Source organism: Hippichthys cyanospilos, chromosome 9 (genome assembly GCF_059441005.1).
Source record: "Hippichthys cyanospilos isolate Australia breed blue-spotted pipefish chromosome 9, RoL_Hcya_1.0, whole genome shotgun sequence".
Taxonomy (NCBI): Eukaryota; Metazoa; Chordata; class Actinopteri; order Syngnathiformes; family Syngnathidae; genus Hippichthys; species Hippichthys cyanospilos.
This window is the reverse complement of record NC_142377.1, coordinates 11,171,764-11,184,851: the sequence shown is the minus strand read 5'-3', so window position 1 is coordinate 11,184,851 and position 13,088 is coordinate 11,171,764. Positions and strand designations below refer to the sequence as shown.

Genomic DNA, 13,088 nt, shown 5'->3' with positions numbered 1-13,088 from the left:
TAAAACTTGAGCAATTTATTGTAGAGAGGAACACAAAATGAAATATACTTTTTATTACATTTACATTTTATACATTTTTCTGAGAGGCACTTCATCAAATACTCAGTGCAACCTTGAATAAGATTGAGGACATTTCTTTTTTTTTTGGTAAAAGGCACATTTAAAAATACAAAAACAAAACAAAACAAAAAAAACAAAGGGGTAAACAAACCTGACTACACGAAATAGTAATCATGTTCAAAAGCTCTGAAAGTATGCACTGTAAAACTATTCATCAAAATAGCAACTTAACCACTAATGAGCTCAGTATTGCAGGTAAAAACAACCCTAGTAATGAATACCGTCAGCCCCCCCCTCCCAAAAAAAAAAAAAAAAAATCTCCTCAGAGGTTTTACACACATGATGCGAAAAAATAATGACAGGGTACGACGGAATGAAGTTATTTGATTCTGAACAGATTGTCAATGAATTTCATGTGATCCATCTATTATGGTGAACATGGTGGGAGGCAACTCCGGAGCAGATTTTGAAATTACCCGCAAACTAAAAGCACAGAGACAGCTCCTCTAACATAGGGGAGCGAAAAAGAATGATTGGAAATATAAAAACATATTTAACGTACATGTGACAAACTCCTTTACAGCATGTTGCTACAAGACCCTCACAGGGTGGGTGCTGTGAGTTCATCGTTTGCCCCTTCTTTTTCTTCCCACAACAATCATCCCTTCAATGGAATGTATGCAGCCGGAGTGTGTGCACATTTGTCCCATTCAGCTGAACTGTACCCAGCCTGATTTTACAGCATCTTTACTGGAGCTGTGGAAGAGACGAACAGGGAATTAACACGTGAGGGAATTAACATAATTAAATTAAAACATTTTCCCAGTCATTTTTAACTTACTGTCACAATGACCACTCAAAAAAATGTGCTTGCATTTTATTTCTTAACATTATGTTGAGTCGTGCTCATACATTTATACTATACCCTAGTGTTATGTAAACGTATGAGCACAACTATAGACTGGCATGCATCGGGGTAAAGGTAATAGAGTTGTGTTTTTTCTTATCTATTGGGTATTGTTACAAAATTTACAAGGGCATTTATGCTATTAGCCTGCGATAAAACTTACTTGGAACCTGCAGATGTGAAATCCCCCCACATATCAGTGCTGGGTTGGGTTTCTGGGACAGGTGACCCAAAGTCTAAAAGAGGAACTAAAAAAAGTACGGCTTAAGTACGAGTGTTGAAAATGAAGTTAGCATCTGATTGGACATGATGGAGAACGTTAGTATCATAAAATCAGGTCTTTAGTATTCATGTGGAGCAGAAATATAGTCACCAGTGTTTGTTTGTTGTTGTTGTTGTTGTTGTTGTTGTGCAGGTGTGACTGTGTGTTGGCTGCCAGGTGGTGGGATGACACCTCCAGTCTTGACTCCCGGTGGAGGTGGGAGCAGACCGCCTGCCACAGGGCGTGGCTTAGCAGCTGATGAGTCCTTCTTCTTGATGTTCTATCACAGGAGAATTACAATTTTACCAAAGTTACATATCTTGCAAATTGTTGCTATAATGGTTCCAACTAACTGTATCCAGACTTAGGAAACATATTCACCCCAATGCTGATCTTGATGGTCTGTCCCTCCTTGAAGCTAAGGTCGAGCTTCGGTGCATCACTCTGGTTTGCTTCCATTTTGGCCAACTCGCCTTCTTGCTTTACCCACCTTTTAGATATAAGAGCATGTACTTGTACAACTATTGAGCAATATTTTAAGTCATGTGGTCTATTTGATTTTACAATTGTTTAACAGTTAACTGATGACTGTCTAATAATGAATATACCCTATTTCAAAACAGTATGAAGCATGATGCTTTAAATCTAGACAAATTGTCTTTCACTTTGCAGTCAAAGCTGCCATGCTTTAGTGATGTCAGCTAAGAATTCATGAAAGCAGATTAATCTGATTTCTAACATAGGGATATTCGATTGAATTCTAATGCTACTGAAAGCAGCCTTTACTTATGTTCTAACACCAAAAATGGGCAAAATACCTTTAGCAGGAAAGCTACCTTGAGCAGCTTACATTTGGCAAAATAGTGTATACAGAGATGAAAGTGAGTGATATTAACATACTTAAAATGGTCTTGCAAAGCAACATTGAAGTCAAAAGAGTCTCCCCGATCAGCAAAACCCAGACCAATAAAAGCATGGCGGCCTACAAACAAAGCATCAATTGAGGTGAAACATTTTGTGTCACATATTTGATGAGATGAGGATCTAAGAATGCCAGAAGAAATTAGACTTGCATAACAGCAAATATATATATATATTTTTTTTTTTGCCTCTTACCATTTCCATCCTCTATCCGGATCACAAAGTATCTGCTGGAGTCTGTGACAGCTTCGACGACACTGCCTGGATATTGTTCAACTGGCGCTTGGGCAAAAAGCTCTCCTGAAGAAACAAATAGTAGCACCTGAAACTTCAGGTACACCAAAGCTTGCACCACATGGCAATTCAAACAAAGTCTTTAGAGAGAATATGGCAAGAAATGTGTGGCATGATAAAAAAATGACTGTACTGCACATGAGAAACAAACTTATTGTTTTTCTTCTAATTCTTGATTTTATTATTGCCATTTCAAAACTGGTGCTGAAATATGAACTGAATAGCATTTAGGCTGCATTATTTTCTGAATTGTTAGTGAAAATGAAAGTGTTGGTTTTTACAAATGTCTACTCAGTAAACCTGACAGAAAGCTGAGACTCAACCACAATGTCTGTCTACATCAATCTGACATGCATATGAAAATGTGTGCCATTTTTGTTAACCTGTGTTTTTGTCCTCCAACTTGATGTAGGCCATCTTTCCTTTTGCAGTGATCTTCATCCTTCCACTCCACGCAGGTTCATCTAGCTTCCAGTCTGCAGCCCTTTAAAAAAAGATGAGGGAAATATTACTATGCCTTGCTTTTGACAGCACTCACGCATGGGTGCCAACCTACACGATTTTGTGGCTACATTACACCTATTTGCTCTGTTGTGATGAAAGGCCAATGTACAGAGACCCACAAAGAGCACACGAGTGGAATGAAAGCAGTTAAGCATGTTCATTTGCAGAAACTAAGGACTTTACTATTTTAACACAAGCGGCGACCGCTTCATCCAAAGAGGGGAAGCGAAATTAAAACTTCTTAAAAAGTCAGAACAGAATCGTTAATCCTGAAATCTGGTGCTAGCTGGATAAAACTAATCCTAAACGGCTAACTAATGTATGTAGAAATTGGCAGGGGAAGGAACAATGGGCAAATGTTTAGTTTGTTGCTGTTTCGAGTTTGTTCCATTTTAATCCGCACACAAACTACTGACAGAAAGATGGGTCTCAATTTTCCATGACAAGAGAAATGCTGAGCACGTTAGAGTGAAACATTATGAACAGTCATTTAACGGTTTGATTGAAAAAAAAAAAAAGAATCAACCACAAGGAAGAAATATCAACATATTACAGTTCCCCGTAAAAACAAATGTAAACTATTGCCCTAAATTATTTGTGACCTGCTTGTGGGGAGAAAGCAGTATTGGGGGAAAAATAGCTTTACACAAAAAGCAGGTTTGCCGGTGAACATTCTGTTGAGATTCGTGATCTTTCGGTTCATTTGGAAAGGAGGACATTAAAGAGAACATTAAAAAGTGTCGACGCGCAGTGGGTGTCCGATAATGGGCGCAATAGCAACATTTAAGCTAGCGACTTGACAGTCCCGGCCGGACGTTAAGTGAATCGAAAACTTTTCTTACCGATATCCACGGTTGGACGCCCGCGGCGGAATCCGGTAGACGTGAACCTCGGGCTTCACGCAGAGCATCGATTCATAAGTGTTGTCTTCTGCCATTTCGTCAAGTGTCACTTGGTAAAACTCCAACTTCCGACTTTTATTGCACACCTCAGCCTCTCTTGGTCGAGACCGACGAGACGCCGAAAGCGTGGGGCGCTTTCTACAGCGCCCCCGCTGTTTGGGAGAATGACTGCATGTGTCATTTTGTAAAAGCCGTCCATCCATCCACCCATTCATCCATTTTCTATAGCCACTTAGCGAGGGTCGCAGGATAGCTGGCGTCAATCCCAGCTGACTTCGGCCGAGTAGGCAGGGAACACCCTGACTGGTTGCCAGCAAATCATAAGACACACAGAAACAAAAAAACATTTGCGCAGCCAATCACACCTAAGGATAGCTTAAGTCTCTAATACACCTGTCATGCAGGTTTTTAGAACGTAGGAGGAAGCAGGCGTGCCCGGAGAGAACCCACGAGGGCTCGGGGAGAACATGCAAACTCCACACAGGAAGGTCGGAGCCAGCTGGATTCAAACTCGGTAACCCTTTGATTGTGAAGCAGACGTTCCAACCACTGCCGCAATCCATTTTATATAGCCAGTTTGTCCTATTTCGTTTCTATTAATAACAATAACCTTCCTCTGCATTTGTACAGTGTCTTATAAGTGATAAATCATGCTTTAACATCCCTGTCATCTATATATTAACGCTACGTGACAAATTCAAATCTACGTGTAGAATGTTGAGGCCATAGGAAGAATACTACAGTAAGCGTGAGTCAAAACAATCCGGTGTTGGTCTAACAACCAAGACACAGTGTAGGTGACCTTGAGGGCCTGGTGGCGGGAAAAGAGTAGCTAATCCTGGGCCTTTGAAACATTCACAATACAAAAGCATCAGTCGATTTGGTATTCGTGATTTCATACGTTTCGTAAGTTATATACATAGGATCTTATTAGTCTCTTATGAAAAGACGCATGTCACACTGTATTTCAAACCTCCATCAACAAATTAGCTTATTATGATTAAAAAAGAAAAAGACACGTTTTTTTTTATGGTGTGTTTATTAAAGGGTTTTTTTTTCCATCAGCATTTTCAGAATTCGAAATGACATCATGTAAGTCCGACACTACTGACGCTGCGATAGAACAAGAACTGAGCCTCATGATCAATCACAATGTTTATGGGTGGCTGATAGTGTGATCACTACTTTCAAATCAAAATTCCATTTTCAATGAATTCCTCGTTGTAGCAAGAACAGGAGTTTCTATGTTTGTGCCTTATTCAAAGATGAATCCATATCCAAGCAATTGTCCCAACCGAGTGGTATCGACGTAATACCGTTCTGTTGTGTGAATTGATATGCTACCCTGAGTTTCGTGCTAGCAAAAGCTTTAGTAGCATATGCAATGACCTTTCCCAGGTTTCAATGTGACTGCTGTGTTACACAGAAACCTAGTGAGAACCATGCGTACAGGAAGAGGCTGTTTCATTCATAGGTGGTATGCAGGATAACGAATCAAAACAAAATAAACGTAGAAACTCAGGAACATATTTCTTCAATTAATCATTTGTGGGTGAAAAGAAATAAACTTTTTCTCAAGACCCAGAGTTCTAAGCAAGGTAATAATCCGACTGAAAGGTGTACAGTTATATTTCTTATGTCCTAGGAAGACTGAGAAAATGTGCAACAAATTTGACTTTGACAAGCATTCTAAATTTTGTGTTGTCTTCATTTCAGTGATATTTCATGAAGCAGTCGCATTTCTCTTAAAATAAGCAGAACAGAATATAACTGACAAATAGAACTCTTATTTTTAAGGAAACAATCATTTCATCATTTCTTTTAAAAATACTTTTTTGTTGTGATGAGAACAATTATGGAGCATTAAAAACTTTTGGTCACCAGTTGTTTTTTTTTCCTCTTTGCTTGAAACTTAATAAGTATGTTGGTGATTTAGGGTTTAAGCTATAAATAGGTCGAATGTTTAAAATCAATGATCTAAATGGCTAAATATTTTCATAAGTTGCAAATATTTGATTGATGGACATCCAATCACATTGTGTGATAATGGTGATTTTTTTTTTTTTTAAACTTAAATTCAAAAGTCGGATTTCCTGTTTTATACTGTGATGACAGGCACAGCCTCCTTTCATGGGTTGCTTAGGCAAAAGTCATTTGGTCATCATTGACAAGCAATCATCTTAATGGCAGTCTGTGAATATGCTCATCTCACTTCAGTTTTGCTATTATTTGGGGAAACAAGTAGACACAATGTGAAGTGATCATCCTTATGTTGAAATAAGCTCAACTACAATATAGTGTCTACTGAGTTCCTTGACTAATAAACCCTTTAAATAAAAAATAAAACTGGATGGAATTTAAACAATAGACCATTTGAACATAAAGCACAACACTGACAATGGGTCAAAAAAACAAAGGGGGGAGGGCCTACATTAGTTATTGCTTTGAATAATGAATTCTTTGAATATCATTGGGGAACCATGGAGGACTGTGGGCTGCTCCTTTGAGCCATTTCTGCAATAAAACACAAAAAGCAACCTGTGCGCTGATTTCAGTGACACTAGGTTGACCTTGTGTCCAGTGCCTAAAAGCAGTCACTTAACCGCCTGAACCATTCTAACGGGAGGTCCAGCAGTTGTAACCCGTTCAACTGACCATAGAAGGGCCAGCTCATTCGTTTCCAGGGGTTCCTCCAAGCTTACTTAATTCAGCTGGAAGGGACTGACCCCTGTCGTCCTGGCACTTGCCTGCGACCAAGTAAGAGTCAAAGGGCACCTCATGGTATAAAGTATCACAGTGTTTAGGGATGTTAGGTAAAAGCCTCCTTATAGCGTAGAACAAGCGGGGATGTGGCCAAGCTCTGCCAGCCCCTCGTATGGTTCCACATTGGAAAACGGCAAGGCGGGTGGCAAACAACATGCCACTAAGTTAAGTAGAGAGAGGGTGGCCGAGTTCATTGTTGCTCTTCATGTTCTCAAATATTCACACACCACTCAGCTCTTGATACCGCATACCATTTCACTGCTCTTGTGAAACAAGTTTGACCCATTAATAGCAAGGGGCTATGCTTTATCTGCCAAGTCGGAAGCCTGAAGTACCGTCCGGCCCGGTTGGCTGGCGGATCACATGATTGTTGGGACGAACTGGTTCTGCTGTCTGCGAAGTCACACGAACTGGCCTAGTGAAATAAAGAGAACAAAAGAGTGAATTTAACTAAAAGAAAAACATTTTTTTTTGGGGGGGGGGGTGAAAAGTCTTACCTCTCTTGGCCTGAATTGTCCTGAGGTGTATCATTTGATGAAGCACTACCCAGAATCCTCCGACGAGCCTCCGCGTATTCCGCCTCCCGCTGCGCCAAAGACTTCATCTGTTGGGAAGGTCGAGCCGAAGAAGCAGGATTTCCCGCAGTACCATTATTTGACGGACGCTTTAAAATTCGAATTTGTGGTGGTGGTGCTGCAGGAAGCGATTCATCCTGGATTACAATCGCAGTTCTCACAGGTGAACTTGAACTGGATTTTCTGTCGCAAAAGAATCACGTTTTTTTTTAATTAAAGTTTTTTTTTTAAGTATTTTTCACAAAGTATTAATTACTGTGCTTACTTTGCCTGCTGGTTTATTTTCAGTTTTGCTTCAAGTCTTCTTTCTATTTCCTGAAGAGATAGAGCACATTTATTATTCATATATTTCAGAAATATTTTAAGATCATGAGAGCATTTGAATGTATGGTGTAGTTTCTCAGAGCAAAAAAAAATGAGAAAAAAAAAACAGCCCAAAATTTTTGATGAATTGAGGCATTCACTAGATTGAAACACGTATTGCCTGCCCCACCAAATACGATTTTTTGTACAATATTGTGTAAAAATTAGGCTAACACTCGGCTTACTTTTGTTAAAAAAAAACCTTTTCACGGAATCCATTTAGATATTGAAAATTACTAAATAGTAGGGCCTTAAATTAGCAGATTACACACAACATTTGCAACCAATTCTCACAAAACCGTTTGGCGAAAGAATAAAAATATTAACGAGGGTCTGAACAAGCAGCAGTTTTTACCATTTGAGTCACGACTCACAATCATGCCATTTCAAACAGGTAACTCACATAAGTATTAACCAAACACAAATAAAAGATTGCCAGGAGGCCTCCATCTTGGATTTCCGACTCAACTGGAACCACGGAAGTGACGTCAACACTTGCTTCCGCGATAAATGATACCGAGCCCCATGACAAAATTGATCAAATGTTTCCAATATTTCAAACTCGTCCGTTCACAAACATGAGGTTGTCAACAACGAAAACAACTATAAGATTAAATGAATAGTTGATGTGACTAATTATAGCCACACGACCACTACGTTCCATTGCGGTGCGCCGTAGCCTTTATTTCCGCAAACGAGCGACTATAAATGAAAATGTTATTTATGGACAGAGTAAATGGAACTGAAAAGCAGGCGCCAAAGAAAATCAGAAAAGTGCCGGAAAATTACATTTCCTGTTGACAGCGCTAGACCGCGAGGCCTGTTGGGCAGTCGCGGGCTAGTTATTTATAATGCACGCATTTGGCCGAAAGCAAATAATGAATCCGAACGCCGCCTATCATTGGAGACTTAATAAATCGCCATAAAGCCATAAAGATGGCTCCGTCTGCGTGTCTTACCCCGCTGTCTGCCGCTTCTTCCCAGCTCTCTGCAACCTCGTCATCCTCCATTTTAACAGCCCACAACCGCCCAGCTTTGGCTCCTCCACACCAGCTAACTGCTGCTTCCCATCCGCGCAGTGTGGCTCCGGGGCGGGTTAGGTTAGGTAGCACTGTCGATTCGCAACAACCCGGGCTCAAGATTCCGCGAGATTTCTAACGATGTTATGAAGAAGGCGGACTTCACAGGACGGCCAAGCTGTTATTTTTATTAGACCAGCTATCGTAATGCTCAACTGAAGGGACCTTTCGTGGTGGTGCCTCAGTTAGGCGTCACGTACACTCAGAAATTGGTGATCTGCCAAGCACACTTAAGTCTCAAGGCATGACTGCAAACAGACCATACAGATTTATCGCATTTATTTCTTCGATACGAGAAGCGCGATCACGTAGACGATATATACGAACTTAATTTAGCTGCGAACAGCAATGGTGTTGTTATCAATTTGATCCAAATTACTTTCATTCTCTCTTTTAAAAGTCTAGCATATAACTCCGTCTTGCATATAACTCCATGCAAGATGCAATAAGTTGGAAGGCTGTTGCTAATGGATGCATATAGGCATTGGTAATAAGTACGACTCGAAAGTAGTGTTTGCATTACAGGAAAATAACTAACGGCTTTGAACGCAGCATCTCAGTAATTGAAACTGCAGCCTGGATGTACTCCGACTGAATAGATCCAGTCTTTTTATAACTCAGGGCCGAATTACTGTACCCTCAATGAGGCCAGCGAGCAATAGATGATTTATATTTTTGGGTAGATTTTCTAGATTCAGCATTAGCTTTTTAAAAGCAGACAATAACAAATGAAATATGTTCATATTTATTTGGAAGGTCGTTATTCCAATTTTGTTGTAAAGTGAGTTCAAATATAAATGCTGTAATTAGATTGCTTCAGAGCACTAAGACTGCAATCTATGACACTAAGTCTACACTAAAACCACCCAGAAAAACGTCTACAACTATCACTATCATCAACCTTAAAATAAAGTAGCATAGTGGGTCCAAATGTTAAAAAAAAGCAGAGGTTTAATCCCTAAACTGCCGAATATTTAAGATTTATGAAAGCCATTGCGATATTTTACAATGATCAGTCAGTTTTGTGTCTTGGCCTTTCCCCTCATTCATTCCAGTATCATTTTATGAAAGGTAAATAAGGAATTCTGTACATCACTGTTTCCAAACCTTTATTGAGCCAAGGCACATATTTCATATCATTAAAAAAATGAACCGCACACCACTAAGCTAAATGATAGGGGTTAGGTTTAGGGGTTACACAAGTTAATTACGTCCCCTCTTTCATATTTGTTCTGATTGTTACTATGTGCTTGGCATAGATCAGGGGTGTCCATTAAGAATATGGTAAACGGAGTGCACTCATAGAACTTTTCACACCATGCTACACAATATGTTGCTTAAAACTTTTTACAAGATGGTGTAGCTCACAAAAAAAGTGTCAGTAGTTCTCATGGCGTTAAGTCAATCATCACTACCAGCCCTTCTGTTTTATACCATGGTAAACTAACCAAAGGCTAACCCTCCGGCAGCACACAACAATGTTTGTTTTTAGTTAAAGGTCCGTATAGTATATTTCAAACTTTCAACAGTACAGTTAACAATTATACTTCTTATAAATATGAGTTATTTTTGTGGCTCTATCTCTAACCTGGCTAGCTAAAACTTTGCCTTTCACTGTTTGAGTGGGTGTTATAAGGACGGTACTCAATAAGTGATGTAACAAAGTGAAGTACAAGTCTGCTCTCAGATTGAGCAGGGCTGGTTCTGAGAGAGTAGCAATAAGCAGTATTGCTCAGAGATTGGTGAATGGAGAGATCAGGATTTTTGGGGCCCATCAAAATAGCCGATCAGCAAGCTGAAAAAAAAACAATAAAAACGGTTTACTTTATTTTTTAGACTGTTTATCACAAGGTCGTGAAATATATCTATTTAAATAAGTTGTTTAACACTGCATATACTTTTTTGCCTTGGTTGAACAATCTTTTTCATGTCCAAAGCTGACACAGATGCGTTGCAAAAAAACCCCAAATGACTTCTAGAAGGCATTTGAGAACTCTGCAGACATATGTAAAGTGAAATTTTAGTCGGGTTAAAAAAAAAAAAAAATCTTGAATGCGAAAGATGGATGCAACAACTTACTGTTTTGCAATGCTGTAATTAAATTGCTTCAGAGCACTAAGTAAAGGCTGCAAATAAATAACTGGTGCTACAGTAAACACGTTTGGACCTATCAAATGAACAGTCACACTATGTGCAAATAAAAGGCATAATGTTGCCCTTGAAAATCTCCAAACAAAATATAGTTTGCAGAATGGATCAGTGACATAATTGATTGCTCCGTAACTTATGGGATCACAAACTATCGCTAGTCTTGCATAAAATGGCAACTATTGGCTGATCATGAACAAGCTGGTCAGATCCATGCTCTTAGTGAGGAATCAGCATTGGTGAGGAATTAACTATCATTTTACCATGGCTAAAGCTCCAAAATGTTTATTTTGTGTGATAGAAGCCCTTGAAAATGGCTTACCTTAACCAGAATCCTGCATTGCATTGTAGCCAAAGGTACAACCCTGAAGGATTAATGCACCTTTAAGGGTACTAAATCCTTGTGGGAATCAAAGTGCAGGTCCCATGACTACTTAAATTCGTCTTTTTTGCCCTTATTATTCTTTATCTTCTAAATGGAAGACAAACAAGAAAACAACGGGAGCATGAGGGTTTACAGCGCCAGTATTTACTCTTGATTGTACGGCATAAAAAAAATCAAACTCTCTAGTCAAACTCTATTTTGCGGAAAATTACCTATGGACGGGGTCATCAGCCGCGAAAAGTGAGGGGATTCTGTACTGCTGTCGGTGCCTCCCCTCCCTCGCGCTAGTCTGCCTCGGACCTCCCACTCTATGGAGTAGACTCAGTGACGTCACGTTCCCAGAATGCAATCTGGTAAACAGACATGGAAGCACCTGGTGAAGACCTCCACAGAGGCTGAGCACCGCACCCGCTCTTTCTCGCCGTGTCCTGCCCCCTTGGGCTCTCGCATCCAGTCGATTTTCATCGGTCTGGCGTTTGTCGACACGTACGACATCCATAGGATCGGTATGGACAAACTTGCCGTTCCTCCGCGACGATTTCTGATGTCTTTTACTGTGCTGTCAGACTGCTGGCAGCTTCCTCGCTAATGCTAGCCGTGGCTAGCTTCGGGCTTTAGCTAGCAGGGCGACGTAGCCACCAAATACTCTGATAGCATTTGTAGCCTTCACTGAATGGATGCAGCTTGCTTTCACCACACGGCTTCTGTCAGATGTATACAGTAGGTTTTCCATTTTTTCCGAGTAACAACAGCGAACGTGTCTCTCAATCCGTCTCGCGCCTTCAAAAAAGACCAATGATCGTTGTTGTTTTAGAGGTGGGAGCGAGCCGACACAAAACTTGTTCTGGCTGGGGACTCCCGACAGAAGTTACTTGACAATGACAGGCGATCGTTTTTTTTTTGTTCTTCCTTTTTTTCGAAGAACTTTGCAATGCAGTTGCACACTGCGATTTACGGTGAAAAGTCCTCATTGCATTATAGTTCGAGTATGCTTGACCTGTTTACATTATGAGCGATGACAGAATGCAGTAATGAAGTGTGACGTTGGTAAAATGACATCCTTATCTATCTATGGTATTTTCAAAATGCAATATTTAAGAGAACTATGAATATATAAGTAAAATACGTTGTAATTCATACTTTTCCCTCAATTGTTTGTCAGCGTTTGTTTGATTTTTGAACAGCACAAGTATCTGAAGACTACTGGTGCCCTTCAAAACCCTTCTAAGTCAAATTTTAGTGACTTTTTTTCCCCCCAGAAAACGAATTTTCCCCATCCGACTTTGTCTTTAAACAAATCATTTACCCATCTAAAACCAATAATTATTTGCTTACTTTCATAATGCAATGCTAATTTTTGCACAAATGTGCCCTTGTTGGGATCTCCTGAAATGTGATATTTTCGGGGATAGGTGGATTCCGCCCAATGCCAGTGATTCCCTTTGTCATTCACTTGATAGTACATCAAACAATCAAACCTATTGAAGCATGGCCTGATTTGTGGTTTCTCTTTGAAAATAAATTAACCATATTACGTTTTGATATATTTTTTAAATTGAGTGTTCTAGGAGTATCTGATAGCAATGAACACACTACTAACTAGACTCCTCTCAATGTGCGTGTGTGTTTCCAGATTTCTTCTTCAGTGTGTGTGGCAGCCAGTGAGAACCCAAGCTGATGTGGATCAGCTGACTGAGCTACCAATAACTTGCATTTTTCCTTATTTACTAAGGTAAAATCTATTTTCTTTATGACCTCTTTGCCCTTCACATTAGTTATAGTTGAAGTACTCAGAACTACTGCTTCATGATGAGTTATAAATTGAGTATTTATTTAATTTTAGTATTCAACAGTATGGTAAATCATTTTATATCAGACATTATTATATCCGTGTTTAGAAAAAGCTATTATAAATTATATTGGTT

At 39.6% G+C, this 13,088-nt stretch overlaps 3 protein-coding genes across 3 annotated transcripts in view; 1 reads left to right on the top strand and 2 right to left on the bottom strand.

The window, feature by feature from the left end:
- Positions 1 to 38: 38 nt before the first annotated feature.
- necap2 (NECAP endocytosis associated 2) lies at positions 39 to 3,945 on the bottom strand. The gene is made up of 8 exons (XM_088423526.1): positions 3,791 to 3,945; positions 2,828 to 2,928; positions 2,346 to 2,450; positions 2,130 to 2,211; positions 1,611 to 1,719; positions 1,341 to 1,509; positions 1,131 to 1,215; positions 39 to 816 (listed from the first exon to the last, which is right to left on the bottom strand). Exons 1-8 carry the CDS (start codon positions 3,883 to 3,885, stop codon positions 771 to 773), a joined length of 792 nt encoding a protein of 263 aa, XP_088279652.1. The 5' UTR covers positions 3,886 to 3,945; the 3' UTR covers positions 39 to 770.
- Positions 3,946 to 4,876: 931 nt separating this feature from the next.
- On the bottom strand, positions 4,877 to 8,824 carry LOC148418799 (SUZ RNA-binding domain-containing-like). Its single transcript, XM_088424601.1, has 4 exons — positions 8,511 to 8,824; positions 7,454 to 7,503; positions 7,111 to 7,371; positions 4,877 to 7,028 (listed from the first exon to the last, which is right to left on the bottom strand). The coding sequence occupies exons 1-4, from the start codon at positions 8,559 to 8,561 to the stop codon at positions 6,920 to 6,922; spliced, it is 471 nt and encodes a 156-aa protein (XP_088280727.1). The 5' UTR covers positions 8,562 to 8,824; the 3' UTR covers positions 4,877 to 6,919.
- Positions 8,825 to 11,521: 2,697 nt separating this feature from the next.
- The window catches only part of atxn7 (ataxin 7), a 29,282-nt gene continuing 27,715 nt past the window's right edge, over positions 11,522 to 13,088 (top strand). Inside the window, exons 1-2 of the mRNA XM_088424395.1 lie at positions 11,522 to 11,669; positions 12,797 to 12,895. The gene's annotated coding sequence lies outside the window, so the exon portion shown is untranslated. The remainder of the gene's footprint in view (positions 11,670 to 12,796; positions 12,896 to 13,088) is intronic.